This window comes from Nansenia antarctica, assembly GCF_963989245.1.
Source record: "Nansenia antarctica genome assembly, contig: SCAFFOLD_286, whole genome shotgun sequence".
Taxonomy (NCBI): Eukaryota; Metazoa; Chordata; class Actinopteri; order Argentiniformes; family Microstomatidae; genus Nansenia; species Nansenia antarctica.
In genome coordinates this window covers 25,140-50,000 of record NW_027663282.1, presented here as the reverse complement: position 1 = coordinate 50,000, position 24,861 = coordinate 25,140, and the positions used below count along the sequence as shown (strand labels likewise).

Here is a 24,861-nt window from a genome sequence, read left to right as displayed (position 1 = left end):
AGATGACTTATATAGATGACTTATATAGATGACTTATATAGACTGACTTATATAGACTGACTTATATAGACTGACTTACATAGATGACTTATCTAGATGACTTATATAGACTGACTTATATAGATGACTTATATAGACTGACTTATATAGACTGACTTATATAGATGACTTATATAGATGACTTATATAGATGACTTATATAGATGACTTATATAGACTGACTTACATAGATGACTTATATAGATGACTTATATAGACTGACTTATATAGATGACTTATATAGACTGACTTATATAGATGACTTATATAGATGACTTATATAGACTGACTTATATAGATGACTTATATAGATGACTTATATAGATGACTTATATAGACTGACTTATATAGACTGACTTATATAGACTGACTTACATAGATGACTTATCTAGATGACTTATATAGACTGACTTATATAGATGACTTATATAGACTGACTTATATAGACTGACTTATATAGATGACTTATATAGATGACTTATATAGATGACTTATATAGACTGACTTACATAGATGACTTATATAGATGACTTATATAGACTGACTTATATAGACTGACTTATATAGACTGACTTATATAGATGACTTATATAGACTGACTTACATAGATGACTTATATAGATGACTTATATAGATGACTTATATAGATGACTTATATAGATGACTTATATAGACTGACTTATATAGATGACTTATATAGATGACTTATATAGATGACTTATATAGATGACTTATATAGATGACTTATATAGACTGACTTATTTATGGGGCTTTTCCACTACGGTGCTGACCTGGTGCTGACCTAGGTCAGCCCGCTTCGTTCCCCTTTTCCATTCGTCGTTCCAGGTCGCTTCGGTCCCAGGTCAGCTCGCTTCTTTAGCTCCACATCGAGAGCAGGGTCTAAAATTTCATATCCGGGTCTCTTTGCCAGGCTGCGTGTGACGTGTGACGCTGCACACCGTTGATTGGTCAATGGAAAATCGTCATCCCATGTCCCATCCCATATTATTTCTTCACTAACCGCCATCTTGAAATACCACATTCACTCTAGGAAAATGTCACTACATTTTCTGTAATAGCTTATTAATAAAGATTCGGAAAATTATGCTGACCATCGTATTATCTTAGTTTAATGTCATTTCAATGAATCATATAACTTTTATTTACAACAAGCACAACACAAAAATCGCTATTATGCACCGGCTTTGTCCGTGAATAACACCGGCTGTGGAGGTGTTACAAACACAATACTCCTTTGCTAACTTCACCATCTGTCTACGGTCATTTTGAGCCCTTAACCACCGCGCTGACACCCCGAGAAGTTATGCTTTTAACCGTAAACTCGATGAACCGGGAGTTCGCCGTTCACTCATGAGTCAAATGCCGGTTTTAACAGGGAATTCGCTCCGCGCTGTGTCCACGGTGATAGGAGTGGAGGATCGACTCCATTCAAAAACTTTTGAATTCCCTGGCTTCTCCTCTTTCCGGACACGTTTGAATTGTTATCCTAACCCCCGGTAAACCGAAGTTATTAACCCGCAAACGGCACCGTGTTTGTCTGTGAATAACACCGGCTGTGTCATGAGTCAAATGCCGGTAGATTTGCGTCTTGTCTGCGTTTCCCGATGATGATACTACAGTTCATAAAGCAGACGAGTGAAGGCAGTGGTTTTAAGGGTTCAAAAAACATGACTTTATTATGTGTACATAGCTTCCTCTCTCTCTTTCTCTTTCTCTCCAAAAAAATCACGGCTGTTGCTGTGTACACCCGGAAGCTTTTTGCCAGGCTGCGTGTGACGCGTAACTCCGCCTACTATCGTCTACTCCTCCTACAAGTCCGGGTCGGTTTGTGTATAATGGAAAACCAGAACAGATCAAAGTGACCCGACCTGACCTCGAACTGATCTAACCCTGCACTAACGCGGGCTGCTGATGGAAAAGCACCAATAGATGACTTATATAGATGACGTATATAGACTGACTTATACAGACTGACTTATACAGACTGACTTATATAGACTGACTTATATAGACTGACTTATATAGATGACGTATATAGATGACTTATACAGACTGACTTATATAGATGACTTATATAGAATAATAATCTCTGTTCTCTGTATCGGTCTCTCTCTCTCTCTCTCCCCCTCTCTCTCTCTCTCTCCCCCTCTCTCTCTCTCTCTCTCTCTCTCTCTCTCTCTCCCCCTCCCTCCCCCTCTCTCTCTCTCTCTCTCTCTGCAGGGAGACGCCCAGTACTCCAGTCATTCCAGCAGTAACACCCTGTCCAGCAACGCCTCCAGCGGCCACAGTGACGAGCGCTGGTCCGATGGCGTGGCCGGACCCGAGAGAGGGGGGGGAGGAGGAGGGGGCAGCGGGGGTTCCGGGGGTTGCCTTAGCGACCCAGCCGACCAGGACCAGGACCCCATCAGTAAGGGGGGGTCGAGCGACAGCGGCATCGACGCCACCACCCTCTGCTCCCCCCCGCCCCCCCAACCCCCCCCCGGGGGTCGCCACGGAAACCACCAGCCCCACAAGCCCCTGCACTGCTCGGCCACCTACAGCGGGCTGCAGGAGCTGTCGGCCGGGGCGGGGCGGGCCAAGGGAGGGGGAGAGGGGAGGAGACGAGAGTCGTCCCCCGTCATACCAGCCTCAGCCAATCAGAACGTAGCATACCGCACGCAGACGTTCCCGCCTCCCGGCGCCAACAACGCAGACTTATTCAAACCCAGGTAACTAGAGTCCAACGCAGACAAGACAGACTTATTCAAACCCAGGTGACTAGAGTCCAACGCAGACTAGGCAGTCTTATTCAAACCCAGGTAACTAGAGTCCAACGCAGACAAGACAGTCTTATTCAAACCCAGGTGACTAGAGTCCAACGCAGACAAGACAGTCTTATTCAAACCCAGGTAACTAGAGTCCAACGCAGACAAGGCAGTCTTATTCAAACCCAGGTAACTAGAGTCCAACGCAGACAAGGCAGACTTATTCAAACCCAGGTGACTAGAGTCCAACGCAGACAAGACAGTCTTATTCAAACCCAGGTAACTAGAGTCCAACGCAGACAAGGCAGTCTTATTCAAACCCAGGTAACTAGAGTCCAACACAGACAAGACAGACTTATTCAAACCCAGGTAACTAGAGTCCAACACAGACAAGGCAGTCTTATTCAAACCCAGGTAACTAGAGTCCAACGCAGACAAGACAGTCTTATTCAAACCCAGGTAACTAGAGTCCAACGCAGACAAGACAGTCTTATTCAAACCCAGGTAACTAGAGTCCAACACAGACAAGGCAGTCTTATTCAAACCCAGGTAACTAGAGTCCAACGCAGACAAGACAGTCTTATTCAAACCCAGGTGACTAGAGTCCAACGCAGACAAGACAGTCTTATTCAAACCCAGGTGACTAGAGTCCAACGCAGACAAGACAGTCTTATTCAAACCCAGGTGACTAGAGTCCAACACAGACAAGACAGACTTATTCAAACCCAGGTGACTAGAGTCCAACGCAGACAAGACAGACTTATTCAAACCCAGGTGACTAGAGTCCAACGCAGACAAGACAGTCTTATTCAAACCCAGCTGACTAGAGTCCAACGCAGACAAGGCAGTCTTATTCAAACCCAGGTAACTAGAGTCCAACGCAGACAAGACAGACTTATTCAAACCCAGGTGACTAGAGTCCAACACAGACAAGACAGTCTTATTCAAACCCAGGTAACTAGAGTCCAACGCAGACAAGACAGTCTTATTCAAACCCAGGTAACTAGAGTCCAACGCAGACAAGGCAGTCTTATTCAAACCCAGGTGACTAGAGTCCAACGCAGACAAGACAGTCTTATTCAAACCCAGGTGACTAGAGTCCAACGCAGACAAGGCAGTCTTATTCAAACCCAGGTAACTAGAGTCCAACGCAGACAAGTCAGTCTTATTCAAACTCAGGTAACTAGAGTCCAACACAGACAAGACAGTCTTATTCAAACCCAGGTGACTAGAGTCCAACACAGACAAGGCAGTCTTATTCAAACCCAGGTTACTAGAGTCCAACGCAGACAAGACAGTCTTATTCAAACCCAGGTAACTAGAGTCCAATGCAGACAAGACAGTCTTATTCAAACCCAGGTGACTAGAGTCCAACGCAGACAAGGCAGTCTTATTCAAACCCAGGTAACTAGAGTCCAACGCAGACAAGACAGTCTTATTCAAACCCAGGTGACTAGAGTCCAACGCAGACAAGGCAGTCTTATTCAAACCCAGGTGACTAGAGTCCAACGCAGACAAGACAGTCTTATTCAAACCCAGGTAACTAGAGTCCAACACAGACAAGACAGTCTTATTCAAACCCAGGTGACTAGAGTCCAACGCAGACAAGACAGTCTTATTCAAACCCAGGTGACTAGAGTCCAACGCAGACAAGGCAGTCTTATTCAAACCCAGGTAACTAGAGTCCAACGCAGACAAGTCAGTCTTATTCAAACTCAGGTAACTAGAGTCCAACACAGACAAGGCAGTCTTATTCAAACCCAGGTGACTAGAGTCCAACGCAGACAAGACAGTCTTATTCAAACCCAGGTAACTAGAGTCCAATGCAGACAAGACAGTCTTATTCAAACCCAGGTGACTAGAGTCCAACGCAGACAAGGCAGTCTTATTCAAACTCAGGTAACTAGAGTCCAACGCAGACAAGACAGTCTTATTCAAACCCAGGTAACTAGAGTCCAACACAGACAAGGCAGTCTTATTCAAACCCAGGTAACTAGAGTCCAACGCAGACAAGACAGTCTTATTCAAACCCAGGTAACTAGAGTCCAACGCAGACAAGACAGTCTTATTCAAACCCAGGTGACTAGAGTCCAACGCAGACAAGGCAGTCTTATTCAAACCCAGGTGACTAGAGTCCAACGCAGACAAGACAGTCTTATTCAAACCCAGGTAACTAGAGTCCAACGCAGACAAGACAGTCTTATTCAAACCCAGGTAACTAGAGTCCAACACAGACAAGGCAGTCTTATTCAAACCCAGGTAACTAGAGTCCAACGCAGACAAGGCAGTCTTATTCAAACCCAGGTAACTAGAGTCCAACGCAGACAAGACAGTCTTATTCAAACCCAGGTAACTAGAGTCCAACACAGACAAGACAGTCTTATTCAAACCCAGGTAACTAGAGTCCAACACAGACAAGACAGTCTTATTCAAACCCAGGTGACTAGAGTCCAACGCAGACAAGACAGTCTTATTCAAACCCAGGTGACTAGAGTCCAACGCAGACAAGACAGTCTTATTCAAACCCAGGTGACTAGAGTCCAACACAGACAAGACAGTCTTATTCAAACCCAGGTGACTAGAGTCCAACGCAGACAAGACAGTCTTATTCAAACCCAGGTAACTAGAGTCCAACACAGACAAGGCAGTCTTATTCAAACCCAGGTAACTAGAGTCCAACGCAGACAAGACAGTCTTATTCAAACCCAGGTAACTAGAGTCCAACGCAGACAAGGCAGTCTTATTCAAACCCAGGTAACTAGAGTCCAACGCAGACAAGACAGTCTTATTCAAACCCAGGTAACTAGAGTCCAACGCAGACAAGGCAGTCTTATCCAAACCCAGGTAACTAGAGTCCAACGCAGACAAGGCAGTCTTATTCAAACCCAGGTAACTAGAGTCCAACGCAGACAAGACAGTCTTATTCAAACCCAGGTGACTAGAGTCCAACACAGACAAGACAGTCTTATTCAAACCCAGGTGACTAGAGTCCAACGCAGACAAGACAGTCTTATTCAAACCCAGGTGACTAGAGTCCAACACAGACAAGACAGACTTATTCAAACCCAGGTGACTAGAGTCCAACGCAGACAAGACAGACTTATTCAAACCCAGGTAACTAGAGTCCAACGCAGACAAGACAGTCTTATTCAAACCCAGGTAACTAGAGTCCAACGCAGACTAGGCAGTCTTATTCAAACCCAGGTAACTAGATTCCAACGCAGACAAGGCAGACTTATTCAAACCCAGGTAACTAGATTCCAACACAGACAAGGCAGACTTATTCAAACCCAGGTAACTAATGTAATGTTAATAATATTAAGAAGAAGAATGATAATAATAATGATAATAATATTAATATTAATGATAATAATTTTATTATTAATAATAATGATAATAATATTAATATTAATGATAATAATAATAACATTAATGATAATAATAATAATATTAATGATAATAATAATATTACTACTAATAATAATAATAATATTAAGTATGTTGGCGTTGTCGGCAGGCTAGTGTGCTCGACCATCTGGAGCCTCTGACCATGTAGAAAGTCCTGCTACAATGCTGTGTGTGTGTGTGTGTGTGTGTGTGTGTGTGTGTGTGTGTGTGTGTGTGTGTGTGTCCAGTGCCTGCTACACACCTCAGGGGTACAGGGGTCCGGCAGCAGAGAAGTCCTCAGCAGACACGCCCCCCTCCTACCTAGGCTCCTCCCCCCTCTCCAGCTCCGCCCCCAAGGCCTTATATGGCAAGGGGCGGGCGGGCGCCTGGCAACCAGACCACAGCGCTGCCTCCCCCGTAACCACGACGACCACCACCACCACAACCACCACCAGTAGCACTAAGAAGTGAGTCTCACACACACACACATACATACACACACACACATACACACACACACACACTGCCTTATTCACAGCTTGTTGTAGATGAGGTGCGGTCCAACACTGCCTGCTGTAGCAAGTTCTCCATACTGTGTTTTTGGACTAGTAAAGTCTGTTTATATCAATGGCTATCAAGAGCTTGAGTGTTAGAGTTCATTGGAGGGGTCATTTGACCCTGTGAGTAAAATATGTTTTATATCTTTGCACTCGATCAAATTTCAGGACCCTCCTTTCATGACTTGTCCTAGACATGTGTGTTCTACCACCCAGTATCCTTACATGTTCTACATCACATCAGGATAAGCTAGTATGAAGATATTTTGCAGTTTTTCTGTGTAGGAGGCAGGCTAATTTACAAGACGGCCGTTGTGTGTAAATAGCAGCTTAGCATTGTAAAGATGTAAAGATGGTGGCTCTTATAGTAGGTCAAAAGGCAGGGCTGTTCTAGTGTTGACCCTGCAGTGTGTGTGTGTCCAGGCAGGTGTGTGTGTGTGTGTGTTGACCCTGCAGTGTGTGTGTGTCCAGGCAGGTGTGTGTGTGTGTGTGTGTTGACCCTGCAGTGTGTGTGTGTGTCCAGGCAGGTGTGTGTGTGTGTGTGTTGACCCTGCAGTGTGTGTGTGTGCAGGCAGGTGTGTGTGTGTGTGTTTACCCTGCAGTGTGTGTGTGTGCAGGCAGGTGTGTGTGTGTGTGTGTTGACCCTGCAGTGTGTGTGTGTGTCCAGGCAGGTGTGTGTGTGTTTACCCTGCAGTGTGTGTGTGTGTGTGTGTGCAGGTGTGTGTGTGTGTGTTGACCCTGCAGTGTGTGTGTGTGCAGGCAGGTGGACCTGGACAGTAAGAACGTGTGTGTTAACCCTGCAGTGTGTGTGTGTGTGTGTGTGTGTGTGTGTGTGTGTGTGTGTGTGTGTGTGTGTGTGTGTGTGTGTGTGTGTGTGTGTGTGTGTGCAGGCAGGTGGACCTGAACAGTAAGAACGTGTGTGTTAACCCTGCAGTGTGTGTGTGTGTGTGTGTGTGTGTGTGTGTGTGTGTGCAGGCAGGTGGACCTGAACAGTAAGAACGTGTTCGGCCAGCCCCGTCTCAGAGCTTCTCTCAGGGACCTGCGGTCGCCCCGCCGGGCACACAAGAGCACCGTGGAGGACGACCTGAAGAAGCTTATCATCATGGACGGGCCTGGGGACCCCCAGAGAGACACGGTGAGACCCCCTAACCCTGACCCCTAACCCTGGGGAGAGCCCCAGAGAGACACGGTGAGACCCCCTAACCCTGACCCCTAACCCTGACCCCTAACCCTGGAGAAACACCTCAGAGAGACACAGTGATACCCCCCCTACACCCCTAACCTCATCCGCATAGTTGTGGAAGGCAATTTTATTCTTTTTTTATGATGTGTCCCAATGGAAAGCATGTAGAGATTGAATAGAAGGGGGCCAAGGATTGACCCTTGGGGAACCCCACATGTCATTTTCATTTGGTCAGATACAAAGTTCAGGGAAGATTCCTGATGAAAGGGAAGTGTTGATTATGTGTATTAGTCCACCTGCCACGCAGCTAAATATGTGTTTTAAAAAGCTTGTTGGCAGGACATCAAGGGCACAGGAGGATGGTTTAAGACGTGACATGACTTTATCTAGGGTCTTGTAATCACCTCCACCCCTAACCCTCCCTCTCTCTCCCCCTACACCCCTAACCCTCCCTCTCTCTCCCCCCCTACACCCCTAACCCTCCCTCTCTCTCCCCCCTACACCCCTAACCTCCCTCTCTCTCCCCCTACACCTCTAACCTCCCTCTCTCTCTCTCCCCCTACACCTCTAACCTCTCTCTCTCTCTCCCTACACCTCTAACCTCTCTCTCTCTCTCTCTCCCCCTACACCTCTAACCTCCCTCTCTCTCTCTCCCCCCTACACCCCTAACCTCCCTCTCTCTCCCCCTACACCTCTAACCTCTCTCTCTCTCTCTCTCCCTACACCTCTAACCTCTCTCTCTCTCTCTCTATCCCCCTACACCTCTAACCTCTCTCTCTCTCTCTCTCCCCTACACCTCTAACCTCTCTCTCTCTCTCTCTCTCTCTCTCTCTCTCTCTCCCCCTACACCTCTAACCTCTCTCTCTCTCTCTCTCCCCTACACCTCTAACCTCTCTCTCTCTCTCCCCCTACACCTCTAACCTCTCTCTCTCTCTCTCTCTCCCTACACCTCTAACCTCTCTCTCTCTCCCCCTACACCTCTAACCTCTCTCTCTCTCTCTCCCCCTACACCTCTAACCTCTCTCTCTCCCCCCCTACACCTCTAACCTCTCTCTCTCTCTCTCTCTCTCTCTCTCCCCCCCTACACCTCTAACCTCTCTCTCTCTCTCTCCCCCTACACCTCTAACCTCTCTCTCTCTCTCTCTCTCCCCCTACACCTCTAACCTCTCTCTCTCTCTCTCCCCCTACACCTCTAACCTCTCTCTCTCTCTCTCTCTCTCCCTACACCTCTAACCTCTCTCTCTCTCTCTCTCCCTACACCTCTAACCTCTCTCTCTCTCTCTCCCTACACCTCTAACCTCTCTCTCTCTCCCTACACCTCTAACCTCTCTCTCTCTCTCTCCCTACACCCCTAACCTCCCTCTCTCTCTCCCTACACCTCTAACCTCTCTCTCTCTCTCCCTACACCTCTAACCTCTCTCTCTCTCTCTCTCCCCCTACACCTCTAACCTCTCTCTCTCTCTCTCCCCCTACACCTCTAACCTCCCTCTCTCTCCCCCCTACACCCCTAACCTCTCTCTCTCTCTCTCCCCCTACACCTCTAACCTCTCTCTCTCTCTCTCTCCCTCTCTCTCCCCCTACACCTCTAACCTCTCTCTCTCTCTCTCCCCCTACACCTCTAACCTCTCTCTCTCTCTCTCTCCCCCTACACCTCTAACCTCTCTCTCTCTCCCCCTACACCTCTAACCTCTCTCTCTCTCTCTCTCCCCCTACACCTCTAACCTCCCTCTCTCTCCCCCCTACACCCCTAACCTCTCTCTCTCTCTCTCCCCCTACACCTCTAACCTCTCTCTCTCTCTCTCTCTCCCTCTCTCTCCCCCTACACCTCTAACCTCTCTCTCTCTCTCTCCCCCTACACCTCTAACCTCTCTCTCTCTCCCTCTCTCTCTCTCCCTACACCTCTAACCTCTCTCTCTCTCTCTCCCTACACCTCTAACCTCTCTCTCTCTCTCTCCCCCTACACCTCTAACCTCCCTCTCTCTCTCTCTCCCCTACACCTCTAACCTCTCTCTCTCTCCCCCTACACCTCTAACCTCTCTCTCTCTCCCTACACCTCTAACCTCTCTCTCTCTCTCTCCCTACACCTCTAACCTCTCTCTCTCTCTCCCTACACCTCTAACCTCTCTCTCTCTCTCTCCCTACACCTCTAACCTCTCTCTCTCTCCCTACACCTCTAACCTCTCTCTCTCTCCCCCCAGTCCCCCAGACGTTCTCTCCAGAGGACCTTCTCAGATGAGTCTCTTTGCTCTGGGCGTCGGGACCCCAGCTACGCCTCCTCCTCCTCCTCCTCCTCCACCCCCCTGCTGGACGGCCAGACCCCCGCAGACCTGCTGTTCGCCTGCACCCTGCCCACGCGCCGCCACGCCCACGCCGGCCCCCACCTGCCCAGCAAGAAGGGTGGGTCACCTGCCTACCTAACAGGCTGTTGCTACGGTTACAGTTGTGTTAGCCCGTCCAGTTCAGTTGGATTGAAGTGAGACTCCAGATCCACACTTCTGATTCTGAATTCAAAATCCGCTCAATTAATTTTTCTTTTTGTAAATTCCAAGTAGTGGAAATCCCACCGCTCCTCCGTGACCAGACCTACAGGGTTCCCACGGGTCCTTGAAATCCTTGAAAGTTTGTGAAAATAGACATGGGTCATTGAAAGTGCTTGAATTCCCCTCTCTCTCTTTTTGAAAAATCTATATATTCCATTTTTTTTTTTTACATAATTATAGTAGATAAGTCTCTGTATTGCTTAACTTTACACATTTTTTCACAATATATAGTTTTGCTGTGCTGTGGTAGAGAAGGCAAGAGACCATCTAGTGTTCACACATTCAAGCCTCTCTTTTTAATTGTTGTCTGTGAGCGGATAGTTCCTATTATATAAACTCTCATCCAGATCTGTCTCAAACTAGGCCGTGTTGGGTCCTTGAATTTGAGGGAATTGAGTCTTGAAAGTCCTTGAAAGGTGCTTGAATGTGATGTTTCAGAAGGTGTGGGAACCCTGAAAAAAACGTAGTTTATTGCAGCTTTCTGTCACAGACCTTCTTCAGGCATAAAGCAGACAGGTGAATGCAGTGGTTTTTAACACTAGACGCGCAACGTTTTTTCACCTACTTTTAGCGCAACGAGGTGTCGAATCACACGACCACTCTTCACAATGGGGGAGTGTGTACTAACGCACAAAGATCGCTGGATGGCGATGTCACACAAGAAGAGAAAATGACAAGATCACTACCTCTAAAAATGCATAAAGTTCCTATGCGCAGAGAAGCAGGGAAAAAGAATAGTAATAAATATTGCAATATTGTGTTATCATAGTTATGAGCTTCACAGTGATAAAGTCTGTTTATTTGTCGTGAACTTCGCCGGTAACGTCAGCCTGTCAGCCCCTGCAACTGCTCACAGGGGTTGTTACATGTGATTATATGGAATGGCTGAATATGTTCATTCTTTTTATTTTGATTACATTATATAATTGTATTTGGTATAATGACAAATAAACTTGAAACTTGAATGATCTCACAGGAGCGCGTACCTGCACGGAGCGTTCATGTGCCGCAACCTGTTATAGTTAGTTTCACCTATATTAGTGAAAAGAGCTGAAAGAAAATACATGAAAGAAAGGAGCGAAAGAGTACAGAATGATAAATCATTCAGAATGTTATTGGTTTTAATATTTCACAATCTGCCAGAATAAGCACGCTCCCTCGCACGCCCAGCCCATAATTTTTGATGCCGCTAATGTGTGTAATGAAAAGTGTGACAATGTTGAAAGACATGATGTCATAATCAAAATATAAAACCTGGTTGGATAAAATATGAATGAATGTATGAATGAATGAATGGTCTTTATTGTCATTGCTACAGTACAGGTACCAAACAACGACATTTAGGAGGGGTGGCTCCCCTGGTGTTAGGAAAGAAAAAGAAAAAAAAAACTTTTAAAAAAATCACAAGAAGGGAAGGAGCTGGTTTACATAAATAAATTCTGTTGTGATTGTGTTGACATTGTTGTGATGTCAAAAGAGATCTTGGTTATGTAATGTGTAAAGTGGAGAGGAGATTGATCGGGACTGCAGGAGTTTTCATTACTAACGAATGATGGTTGATTATTATTATACAAAAATAATAGTAATAAATATTGCAATATTGTGTTATTATAATTATGAGCTTCACAGAGATGCACAAACCTGTCGTGTTTATTTGTCGTGAACTTCACGCCGGCCGTAACTTCAGCCCGGCGACTGCTGTAAGCTTGTAAGCATTGTAAGCGTGTAATACACGCTCTTGCATGTTTCCATTCATGATGATGTGTTTCTGTAAATTCATATATATATCCTATTGCATTATTTGAAAATTGACAGCGCTGTAAATAATGTCATTCAATGCACAACGCACGTCGTTTCACACGATTTTGATTGACTTTCTGCGGCAGCGAAATACATTATCAATTATCAATATACTGGTGGCCTAACATGGTCCAGTGGTCTAGCACCGTGGTCGTGCACACATATGTCGGCCCTTCTTCTCCTTACTTTCCTGTCTGTCTTCACTATATCAGTCCAATAACATGAAAACTATGAGTGGGACTGCCCCACTCAGAAAAAAACATTATACAATAACATTATATTTAAAAAAAACATTATATACAATATTATAAATATCCGTTCGTTATATAATATTTGTTGATGAGTACAGGCATAATCAAACGTAGGTTACTGCAATTACTTTGCTGCGGTAGCTATGCATGCACCACACAACTTGATAGGTACATACTGTGCAGTGTATCATTCATAACTGTACATAGGCTACACATATCATAATATCTTATCACTATTGCATGGAACTTGGGTAAACCCGCTGTGAAAAAAAACCCTCAGCTCCAACAAATCTGAAGGGATTGGGAGACATACTGTACAGTTTATCATTTTCATAACTGTCTGTACATATACATATCTTGTGTGTCATCTATGTGTCACTATTGCTATATATAGCCTATATATAAACACATTATGTTACAAATATCAGTCTTATCCACTGTATCTAATTCAGCACTGAAGCCTGAAGGTTGAGCACAGTGTGTGCCCCCTTGCGACCTCTGCTGATATAAAAGAGAATTGCAGCCTTGGAGAAAAAGATGGCAGCCGAATCCCAAGGCAAATACACAGACACACACAGAAATACTGCAAAATCGCTTTATACTAACTCGATTTTGAAAATGTAAAGATGCTGGGTGGTAGAACGCACATATCTAGGAAAAGTCATGAAAGGAGGGTCCTGACATTTGATCGAGTGCAAAGGTAGAATTTTTTTTGTACTCACTGGTGCCCGATGACACCTCACGGCTTTCCTAGTGTTAAGGGATCAAACAACATCAAACTTGATTTAGCCAACACACAAACACCTGTGTCAAACATGTCACCTAGCGGCTAGGCACCAAGGGAATTGTAGTTTTAGTCTTTCATTTTATGTGAGGGAGTTGTACTTGTAACTCAATGACTCAGGGAAAATAGGGAAAATGTGTTTCCCATTTGATTGGTTAATGAACCTAATTTCAGAAAGCAGTTTGTTTCCATGTCTGAATTGTAAATAATTCAAATCACATCATTGAAATGGAAATAACTCACCCCCTCTCTGCCCCCCCCCAGTCCCCCTGTCCGCCTCGGAGGTGTCCCTGTCTGAGATGAGAGACAAGCTGCCCCCCCTCAGACGCCTGGACCCTGGCCTGATGCCCCTCCCCGACACCGCCTGTGGCCTGGAGTGGGCGAGCCTGGTGAACGCTGCCAAGGCCTATGAAGGTGAGGGGGGAGGGGGGGGAGGCTAGCCTGGTGAACGCTGCCAAGGCCTATGAAGGTGAGGGGGGAGGGGGGGGGCTAGCCTGGTGAACGCTGCCAAGGCCTATGAAGGTGAGGGGGGGGGGGGGGGGCTAGCCTGGTCAACGCTGCCAAGGCCTATGAAGGTGAGGGGGGAGGGGGGGGGGCTAGCCTGGTCAACGCTGCCAAGGCCTATGAAGGTGAGGGGGGAGGGAGGGGGGGGGCTAGCCTGGTGAACACTGCCAAGGCCTATGAAGGTGAGGGGGGAGGGAGGGGGGGGGCTAGCCTGGTGAACACTGCCAAGGCCTATGAAGGTGAGGGGGGAGGGGGGGGCTAGCCTGGTGAACGCTGCCAAGGCCTATGAAGGTGAGGGGGGGAGGGGGGGGCTAGCCTGGTGAACACTGCCAAGGCCTATGAAGGTGAGGGGGGAGGGAGGGGGGCTAGCCTGGTGAACGCTGCCAAGGCCTATGAAGGTGAGGGGGGAGGGGGGGGCTAGCCTGGTGAACGCTGCCAAGGCCTATGAAGGTGAGGGGGGAGGGAGGGGGGGGCTAGCCTGGTCAACGCTGCCAAGGCCTATGAAGGTGAGGGGGGAGGGGGGGGGCTAGCCTGGTGAACGCTGCCAAGGCCTATGAAGGTGAGGGGGGAGGGAGGGGGCTAGCCTGGTGAACGCTGCCAAGGCCTATGAAGGTGAGGAGGGGAGGGGAGGGGGGCTAGCCTGGTGAACGCTGCCAAGGCCTATGAAGGTGAGGGGGGAGGGAGGGGGCTAGCCTGGTGAACGCTGCCAAGGCCTATGAAGGTGAGGGGGGAGGGGGGGGGCTAGCCTGGTCAACGCTGCCAAGGCCTATGAAGGTGAGGGGGGGAGGGGGGAGGGGGGGGGCTAGCCTGGTGAACGCTGCCAAGGCCTATGAAGGTGAGGGGGGAGGGGGGGGGCTAGCCTGGTGAACACTGCCAAGGCCTATGAAGGTGAGGGGGGAGGGAGGGGGGGGGCTAGCCTGGTGAACACTGCCAAGGCCTATGAAGGTGAGGGGGGAGGGAGGGGGGGGGCTAGCCTGGTGAACACTGCCAAGGCCTATGAAGGTGAGGGGGGAGGGGGGGGCTAGCCTGGTGAACGCTGCCAAGGCCTATGAAGGTGAGGGGGGGAGGGGGGGGCTAGCCTGGTGAACACTGCCAAGGCCTATGAAGGTGAGGGGGGAGGGAGGGGGGCTAGCCTGGTGAACGCTGCCAAGGCCTATGAAGGTGAGGGGGGAGGGGGGGGCTAGCCTGGTGAACGCTGCCAAGGCCTATGAAGGTGAGGGGGGGAGGGGGGAGGGGGGGGGCTAGCCTGGTGAACACTGCCAAGGCCTATGAAGGTGAGGGGGGAGGGGGGGGCTAGCCTGGTGAACGCTGCCAAGGCCTATGAAGGTGAGGGGGGGAGGGGGGGGCTAGCCTGGTGAACACTGCCAAGGCCTATGAAGGTGAGGGGGGGAGGGGGGCTAGCCTGGTGAACGCTGCCAAGGCCTATGAAGGTGAGGGGGGAGGGAGGGGGGGGGCTAGCCTGGTGAACGCTGCCAAGGCCTATGAAGGTGAGGGGGGAGGGAGGGGGGGGGGCTAGCCTGGTGAACGCTGCCAAGGCCTATGAAGGTGAGGGGGGAGGGAGGGGGGGGGCTAGCCTGGTGAACGCTGCCAAGGCCTATGAAGGTGAGGGGGGAGGGGGGGGGCTAGCCTGGTGAACACTGCCAAGGCCTATGAAGGGGAGGGGGGGAGGGGGGGGGGGGCTAGCCTGGTGAACACTGCCAAGGCCTATGAAGGTGAGGGGGGAGGGGGGGGGCTAGCCTGGTCAACGCTGCCAAGGCCTATGAAGGTGAGGGGGGGAGGGGGGGGGCTAGCCTGGTGAACGCTGCCAAGGCCTATGAAGGTGAGGGGGGAGGGGGGGGGCTAGCCTGGTGAACGCTGCCAAGGCCTATGAAGGTGAGGGGGGAGGGAGGGGGGGGGCTAGCCTGGTGAACGCTGCCAAGGCCTATGAAGGTGAGGGGGGGGGGGGGGGGGCTAGCCTGGTCAACTGGTGGTTATAAAGCTGGGCCCTGTTCCACTATGCGCGATTAACTCTGATCGAGGTTTAAATCAGATCCGGGCGCTAATTTAAGCTTGCGGTCGGTTCCATCAATGTGGCTCAAATAATTCGCTGCTCGGTTGCTATGCAACCAATCCTTCTGAGTAATTCTGGTCGCGAGCAGACTTACAGGCTGGTTTAGGTAATGCGTGCGTCAAAAAATCTCTCACAGGTGGAAACTACATCCCGAACGACAGTTCCTCAAGTGTCTCCCACTTTTTACGAGATAGATAGTTTGACTGTGTGATAGATAGATAACTTGATATTTTGAAAGTGTGATGGATAGATAGATACATCGATAGATAAATTTTAAAAAAAAGTAAAAAATACAAAATAGGTATGTCTATCAACTTGCATTGCCATTATCACAGCGGTGTGGCTGACGCAGTGGTTAAGGCAGCCAGCTAGAGTTCCAAAGGTTGCGTGTTCGAGACTTGATTTAATTGATCAAGTCTGCACCATCATTTTATAGCCTACATACATTTTTAGATGAGATTTTAGATTAGATTCAGACAACGAAATACAGTAAAAAGTGTGTTAGAAGAGTGATTTGAACCACCGTCTTAAAATGACGAATAAATACTATTGCAGCGGTCAATACCACTATGCCATCGTGACGATATGACGGTTTGTAGCCTGCTGCTGATATCACCACAGTAGTAAATATTCATTCATTAAAATATGAACATATAACAATAACTGGGGCTAGTATGACCTACGCATTTAATCAGTCAGCAATTTCTTGCCAAACCATTTCCCTCGCCTTGTTAATTGCGGCAGTATTGCACTATTTTACATCTTATTTTTCCGTCTTCATAAAGATCAATAAGTCGGAATGCTGCGCAAAAGTAGGACCCCTGCAGAGTGGAGTATCTTCATTTCGACAGTTCGACTCTTCGGGGCTCTTTATGTCTGCGTGCACGCGCCCATATCGAGGATTTCTAAGCCGGTGTTCTGTGAACACTCATGACACAAGCCTGATCCTCGTTCGAGGAATCACCTGAGGCTTGAATTCCAATCCCGAGTTGCCTGATCGCAGGATTTATTTTTATTGCCGATATGCTAATCAACGTTAGTGGAATGGCCCCCTGGAGTGTCATTTATTAGCAGTAATAATAATAATAATATTAATAATAATAATAATAATAATCAACGTTAGTGGAATACCCCCCAGGTTGGCTGGTGGTTATAAAGCAGGTTGCCAGGTTGGCTGGTGGTTATAAAGCAGGTTGTGTTTGTGTGTTTCAGTGCAGAGGGCCGTGTCTCTGTTCTCCCTCACCAAGCCCCCGGGGGGGGGGGGGGCTGCAGACGTGAGGCCGGGGGCCAGCCCTGTCACCTTCCAGACCCCCCACACCCCCCGCACCACCCCCACCTTCAGCAGGTAACACACACACACACACACACACGCCTGAATCAAAGACACAGAAGTAGAATGTCAGGTCAGAGCAATTCTAGCGGACCTAAAATCTATTAATATTATTATTATTATTATTATTATCATTATTATCATTATCATTATTATTATCATTATTATTATTATTATTATCATTATTATTATTATCATTATCATTATTATTATCATTATTATTATTATTATTATCATTATTATTATTATCATTATTATTATTATCATTATTATTATTATTATTATTATCATTATTATTATTATCATTATTATTATTATTATTATTATTATCATTATTATCATTATTATTAGTATTATTAATACTATTATCATTATTATCATTATTCTTATTATCATTATTATTATCATTATTATTATTATCATTATTATCATTATTATTAGTATTATTAATACTATTATCATTATTATCATTATTCTTATTATCATTATTAGTAGTAGTATTAATTATCTACTTTATGATACAGTTCAGGACGTATAGTAGCCCAGTTATCATTCTAGTGGAGTCTAGTTGACCATCTGCCACGTGGAGAACCTCCTTCTGCATTGACTGTAGCCACAGCGCCCCCCTGTGGTCAGCGCTGGTAGTACACATGAACACAGCCGTTACCATGGCGCCCAGGTGTGAGAGTAAACAGTGGGCTGTGAGTGAGGCTGTCTCTCTCACACCTGTCCAACCTGTTACACCTCAAACCCTGCTGCCTGCCCTATGTAGACAAACACAGGTGTGTTCCAAACATATGACTGTGTGTGTGTGTGTGTGTGTGTGTGTGTGTGTGTGTGTGTAGTGAGGAGGCCAGCCTGCCAGGGCGTCTGTACCACCTGGAGGTGATGTTGAACCAGCTGAACACCGACCTGGAGAAGGTACCAGATATATGTGTGGTGGCCTGGGAAAACCCTTCACATGGTGGCATTTTGACATTTTCATTTTTTTATATTTCCATAAATTAGAAGTTCTCAGCTATTCATAACTGGTTGAATGACTGAGATAGCCCTTTATTTTAAAAAGTTATGAGCATTTTAATGTAGCATGTCAAAAAAAGTGAAAGGGGAGAAATCCTCCCCTTTCTCCTCCGGGTCGGGGGAGGAGCCTATGCAGATCGGCCGGTCTCGTTAGTCTGCTTGTGATGCGGTGGTAGTCTGCTCGCCTCGTCGGTATGCGAGGGACAGATCCATTTGTGTGTCTTCTAGTTAAGATTTTATTACTTTATGCTTATTGTGAGCATCAGTAAACTGGCAATAACACAGGTGGAAGTATCGTCTCTCCTTTCGCTCATGTGTGCGTGCGTTGCTTAACTGAGAATGAGACACGTTCAACGTGACGTTGTTTCGCTAGCAAACTACCCGCCACAAAAACATCAAAATAAGTACTTTCTCTTTTGTTTTCTTAAAATGTTTATTCACCATAATGTAGTATGGAGTTCAAAGTACTAGAATACCACATAATATCAAAATCGCCAAAATCGCGATTTCCATCTATATTTGCTCTTTGCCACGAACGAACGCCAGCGACATCCGACGGGTTTCCCAGGCCACCACACATATAACTATAACTATATACATAGTGCGAAATAAGGGGGAGCTCGGGGAGCTATAGCTCCCCTAGTGGTGACATGAGCTCCCCTGGAAACATGGTTTGTGAAATTTTGGGGGAGCTCTAAAATATTACAAATTGCGATGGATTTATTCCAAGTTGTGACGGATTTTACCTGGTGTAATATGATTTGTAGAGGCATACAATCTATTTTGATGTTGGTATTAGGTATATAAATGATATATAATAGCCTCTACATATAGGCCTTTATTGGCTACAACTATGCGACAGTAACAGAGCGGGGTGCACTGACGCTGAACCCCTCATAGTGAGAAGTAGGTGGACAATGCGTGGTGCTGAAATAGCCGACATGCGGTGTGTGGTTTGAAAAAAGTAACGCCAGCTCAGTAAATCATTCAAACTTAATGTTTACTTATAGGCTATGTGAATGTGACTGCACCACACAAGTAACAAAGCAAATGCAGTTTAATTTTATGAAAAACATTGACAACTAAATCGGCGCAAAAAAAAAAGAAAAGCTGAATCCGCTTAGCCTATATGCTCCTGAAACGACAGAGCAAACACGCTACATTACTAGGGATAATAATTACAATGAGCCATTCATTAAAAATAGAAAAAATTATATTAGGCTATTAAATCTCACTTAATGAGAAAACTGGCATCTCCCATCAGTCACTATTTGTTGGCTATCTGGTGATATGGACGTCTTTGAGTGTCTAGAAAAGCGCTATAAGTCTAATGTATTATTATTATTTATTATTATTATGGACGTCACTTTAATCCGCCAGTTCTCAGGGTTTTTATGCACCAATCGATTCCTTTAGTCCGTCTTTATCACATTCATTGACGAAAAGGACGACTCGCATGTATAGGTGGAAGGGAACATTCATTGTGAGCACGTAAAATGTGAGTCTCACAACGGCTTTGCATTGATGAAACCAGGTAGGATGAACGTATAGTTCGCTGTCCATTCCTCTTTAAATGCCCTGTTTTCACCGTCAACTTTCCTCTTTAGACCTTTGGAGAGTGACATGATGTTTCTCTTGCTAGCTAGCAGGTTAAATGTTTAGCTAACTTCACCCGGCACGCAAACAACCAATCCAATAATAATGTGACCTTGTCTGGGAGGAGGGGGGAATAATTATCACAATAAAAGTATGTTAAATAATTATTAGAATAAGTTAGGCTGCGCTACATTGTCAGTCCACACATTTATTATTCAAAACTATGGAAAAGGGTGAAACTACGTTTCAACGTTGTTGAGAATCACAACACAAACTCGCTAGTCAAGCCAAAATACTGCAGCGAAATGGATTGGACTGCTACCTAGTTAACTAGAACACTACTTTACATTGTTACCTAGTTCAAAAAAAAATGCACGCGCGCTTTGCGCACGGAAAGCCACCGGCCCCGATTTGGCCTGATTTTTTTTTTCTGCCATCGGTCACTATTTGTTGGCTATCTGGTGATATGGACGGAAAATCGCACGCGCGCTATCTGGTGATATGGACGGAAAATCGCACGCGCGCTTTGCGCACGGAAAGCCACCGGCCCCGATTTGGCCAGAATTTTTTTTCCCGTCAGGAGATGTTTTCTTTTTTTTTTTTGCTTTAATCCCTGGGCTCCCCCGCACACCGTGATTTAATTCGCACAGACGCACACTGACTATATATAACTATAACTATATATAACTATATATAACTAACTAACATATATATATATATATATATATATAACTAACTAACATATATATATAACTATATATAACTAACTAACATATATATATAACTATATATAACTAACTAACTATATATAACTAACTAACATATATATATATAACTATATATAACTAACTAACTATATATAACTAACTAGCAGGAGGTTGGCATCACCGACACCGCTTTGTCGTGGTTCAAGTCCTACCTCAACAATAGAACCTACGCCGTCCACATAGCAGACAGCTCCTCCAGACAAGCCAACCTCACCTGTGGGGTCCCTCAGGGCTCCATCCTCGGTCCCATCTTGTTCTCCCTCTACATGCTCCCCCTATGTCTAATCCCTCAACGCTACAATATCTCATTCCACTGCTATGCGGACGACACCCAGCTCTACCTGTCAATCAACACTGACGACCCCGCCGATCTGAAGCGCCTGATGGACTGCCTCCGCGATGTGAAGGAGTGGATGGCCCAGAGCTTCCTACAGCTGAATGAGAGCAAGGGGGAAATCCTCCTCATCGGCAACACCACCGCCATAACTCAGCTCAGCACCAACATGGGAAGCCTGTCCACCCTTGTCAGACCACATGTCAAGAACCTCGGTGTCATCATTGACTCCGAGCTTAACCTTGACCGACAAGTGAGCTCCGTCGTGAAGGCATGCCTATACCAACTACGCATCATAGCCAAGATCAAGTCCTTCCTCACCCCCAGCGACCTGAGGAGGGTCGTCCTCATGCTAATATCATCTAGGCTCGACTACTGCAACTCACTATATGCGGGACTTCCTGATAAGACCATCTACCGCCTGCAGCTAGTCCAAAATGCCGCTGCCAGGCTGGTGTCAGGCACCAAAATGAGGGACCACATCTCCCCTGTCCTCATCTCCCTTCACTGGCTCCCAGTGAAGAAGAGAGTGAAGTTCAAAATCTGCACCTTTGTTTTTAAAGCTCTCAACAGTCTCGCCCCACCATACATCAAGGACCTCCTGGACCAGTCTACCTCCTCAAGGCCCAGACCCAGGCTCAGATCCGACGCCCAACTCAGCCTGAGGGTCCCACGTACCAACCTCAAGAGGAAGGGTGACCGTGCCTTTGCGGTGATAGCACCGACCCTGTGGAACGCGCTCCTTTCTGCCATCAAGTTTGCCCCCACTCTGGACTCCTTTAGAGCCAAGTTAAAAACCCACCTCTTCCAAAATGACATTCCCTAAATCTACTCCCTATTTGTTGTGAATTGTATGCCTGAGTTTTACGTTTAAGTCGTCTGTGTCTGATTGCTTTCTGTGTTCCTTGTCATTGTCTTTATCTGTTCCTTTACCCGGGCTGCGCCCCGGGCCGATGTAAAAGTTGGATGGGGGGCGCATTATAAATGAAATTAACATAACATAACATAACTAACATATATATAACTATATATAACTAACTAACTATATATAACTAACTAACATATATATAACTATATATAACTAACTAACATATATATAACTAACTAACTATATATAACTAACTAACTATATATAACTATATATAACTAACTAACATATATATAACTATATATAACTATATATATAACTAACTAACATATATATATAACTATATATAACTATAACTATATATAACTAACTAACATATATATAACTATATATAACTAACTAACATATATATATAACTATATATAACTATATATAAGCTTTAGGGTAGGGGTATTCACATCCAAATTGAAGGAAGGGTTTAGGAATTACAGCTCTTTAATATGTAGCTCCCTCTTTTTCAAGGGACCAAAAGTAATTGGACAATTGACTCAAAAGCAGTTTCATGGGCCAGTGTGGGCTATTTATTCCTTCATTAATTCTTTATCAATTAAGCAGGAAAAAGGTCTGAGTTGATTCCAAGTGTAGCATTTGCATTTGGAAGCTGTTGCTGTATACGCACAACATGCAGTCAACAGAGCTCTCAATGCAAGTGAAACAGGCCATCCTTAGGCTGTAAAAACAACCAAAAAATCCATCAGAGAGATAGCGAGAACATTAGGAGTGGCCAAATTAACTGTTTGGTACATTCTGAGAAAAAAGAATGCACTGGTGAGCTCGGCACCACAAAAAGGTCTGGACGTCCATGGAAGACAAGAGTGGTGGATGATCACAGGATCCTTTACATGGTAAAGAAAAACCCCTTCACAACATCCAGCCAAGTGAAGAACAGTCTCCAGGAGGTAGGCATATCATTATCCAAGTGTACCATAAAAGAAAGACTTCACACAAGCAAATACAGAGGGTTCACCACAAGGTGCAAGCTATTCACAAGCCTCAAGAATAGAAAGGCCAGATTAGACTTTGACAAAAAAACATCTAAAAAAGCCAGCCCTGTTCTGGAACAGCATTCTTTGGACAGATGAAACTCAGATCAATCTGTACCAGAATGATGGGAAGAAAAAGGTATGGCTTGGAACGGCTCATGATCTGACGCATACCACATCATCTGTGAAACAAAAAACGTTGAGGCAGTGTGATGACCTGGGCATGCCTGGCTTCCAATGGCCCTGGGTCACTAGTGTTTAGGGATATTCTGTGTTTAGGGATATTCTGTCTGCTCAGATTCAGACAAATTCAGCAAAGTTGATTGGATGGTGCTTCACAATACAGATGGACAATGACCCAAAACATACTGTGTAAGCAACCCAGGAGTTTTTTAAGGCAAAGAAGTGGAATATTCTGCAATGGCCAGAGTCAATCACCTGATCTCAACCCGATCAAGCAGTTCACTGCATTTCACTTGCTGAAGACAAAACTAAAGGCATAAAGACCCACGAACAAGCAACAACTGAAGACTGTTGCAGTAAAGGCCTGACAAAGCATCACAAAGGAGGAAACCCAGCATTTGGTGATGTCCATGGGTTCCAGACTTCAGGCAGTCATTGCCTGCAAAGGATTCTCGACCAAGTATTAAAAATGAAAATTTTATTTATGATTATGTTAATTTGTCCAATTACTTTTGAGCTCCTGAAAATAGGGGACTGTGTATAAAAATGGTTGCAATTCCTAAACGTTTCATACAATATTTTTGTTCAACCCCTTGAATTAAAGCTGAACGTCTGCACTTCAATTACATCTTGATTGTTTCATTTCAAATCCATTGTGGTGGCGTACAGAGCCAAAATTATGGAAATTGTGTCACTGTCCAAATACTTCCGGACCTAACTGTATATATATACAATATGCCCAAAGTTTGTGTTTTTACACATTTTACACATTTCCCCCCCAGGAGAAGCAGGACAAGGTGGTGCTGATGGCGGAGATGGCCAACCTGAGGGAGAACAACCAGCGTCTGCAGGAGGAGAGCCTCTCAGCCAGCCAGCAGCTGAAGAAGTTCAGCCTGCTGTTCACCGGGACGCACCCCGAGAAGAAGTGACCTCCAAGACCCGCCACAGGAAGTGACCTCACACCAGCCACAGGAAGAGGAAGTGACCTCAGACCTCTGACAGGACGTGGTGGCACCCACACTAAGGATCTAGGGCCTAGGGACAGTGAGCCACAAGGTTCTAGAGCGTTCTAGAGCGTTCTAGAGTGTTCTAGAGTGATGCCACTGGTGACATTTCAGTGGCTAATATTCCCGCCTGCTCTCTCAGTGTGGCTGAAGGCAGCAGAATGGAAGATGGTTCCTGGTGTCGCTGCGCTGGAACTTCCACAGACAAGGTGTCGTTTTTTATACTGAACAGAAGAGAGAGTCAGACAGCTGGCCAAGACCACTGCAGCTGTCTAGGAAACGTTCAGCTGTTCCTCCAGTTGCCTGTCCCTCATGACTTCACTACTGTCTCCTCTTCTGTAACGGAATCTCTAGTAGGGGTCAAAGGGCATGGAGAGGGATGCCCCCTTCCCCCCTGTACCCCGCTGTGCTTCTTCTGTCACATTCCAGCTCTGTCAACTCCTCTCTGCTGCCAGTGATGTGAGGGGGAGGGGGGGGGTCGCAGATTTGGGTCCGGAATTATTATTTTTAAATATTTCAAAAATGCTTTTAGCTTCAGCGTGCCTCGAGGGCCAGGATGACTGAGGGCCAGGATGACTGAGGGCCAGGATGACTGAGGGCCAGGATGACTGAGGGCCAGGGTGACGGTTCTATTGGTTCCATTGGTTCCCAGGTGTTTGAGATGATCCCAGGTCTGGAGAGAAGCCCTATAACGACCCTAACCCTCTCTCCTGACCTCACCTCCTGACCCCTGGGTCTCCTGGTCTAACCCTCTCTCCTGACCTCACCTCCTGACCCCTGGGTCTCCTGGTCTAACCCTCTCTCCTGACCTCACCTCCTGACCCCTGGGTCTCCTGGTCAGCTGATCAGAAGACAG

General features: G+C 46.2%; 1 protein-coding gene across 1 annotated transcript in view; it reads left to right on the top strand.

Annotated features, from left to right (window-relative positions):
* Positions 1–23,975, top strand: part of LOC308175162 (signal-induced proliferation-associated 1-like protein 3) — a gene marked incomplete at its 5' end in the record, with an annotated part of 46,080 nt that extends 22,105 nt beyond the window's left edge. The window contains 8 exons of the mRNA XM_080550881.1: positions 2,281–2,768; positions 6,440–6,658; positions 7,724–7,883; positions 10,130–10,328; positions 13,571–13,720; positions 17,073–17,205; positions 18,036–18,111; positions 23,784–23,975. Of these exons, the coding sequence (XP_080407007.1) occupies positions 2,281–2,768; positions 6,440–6,658; positions 7,724–7,883; positions 10,130–10,328; positions 13,571–13,720; positions 17,073–17,205; positions 18,036–18,111; positions 23,784–23,930 (1,572 nt within the window). The 3' untranslated portion in view covers positions 23,931–23,975. The remainder of the gene's footprint in view (positions 1–2,280; positions 2,769–6,439; positions 6,659–7,723; positions 7,884–10,129; positions 10,329–13,570; positions 13,721–17,072; positions 17,206–18,035; positions 18,112–23,783) is intronic.
* Positions 23,976–24,861: the final 886 nt, after the last annotated feature.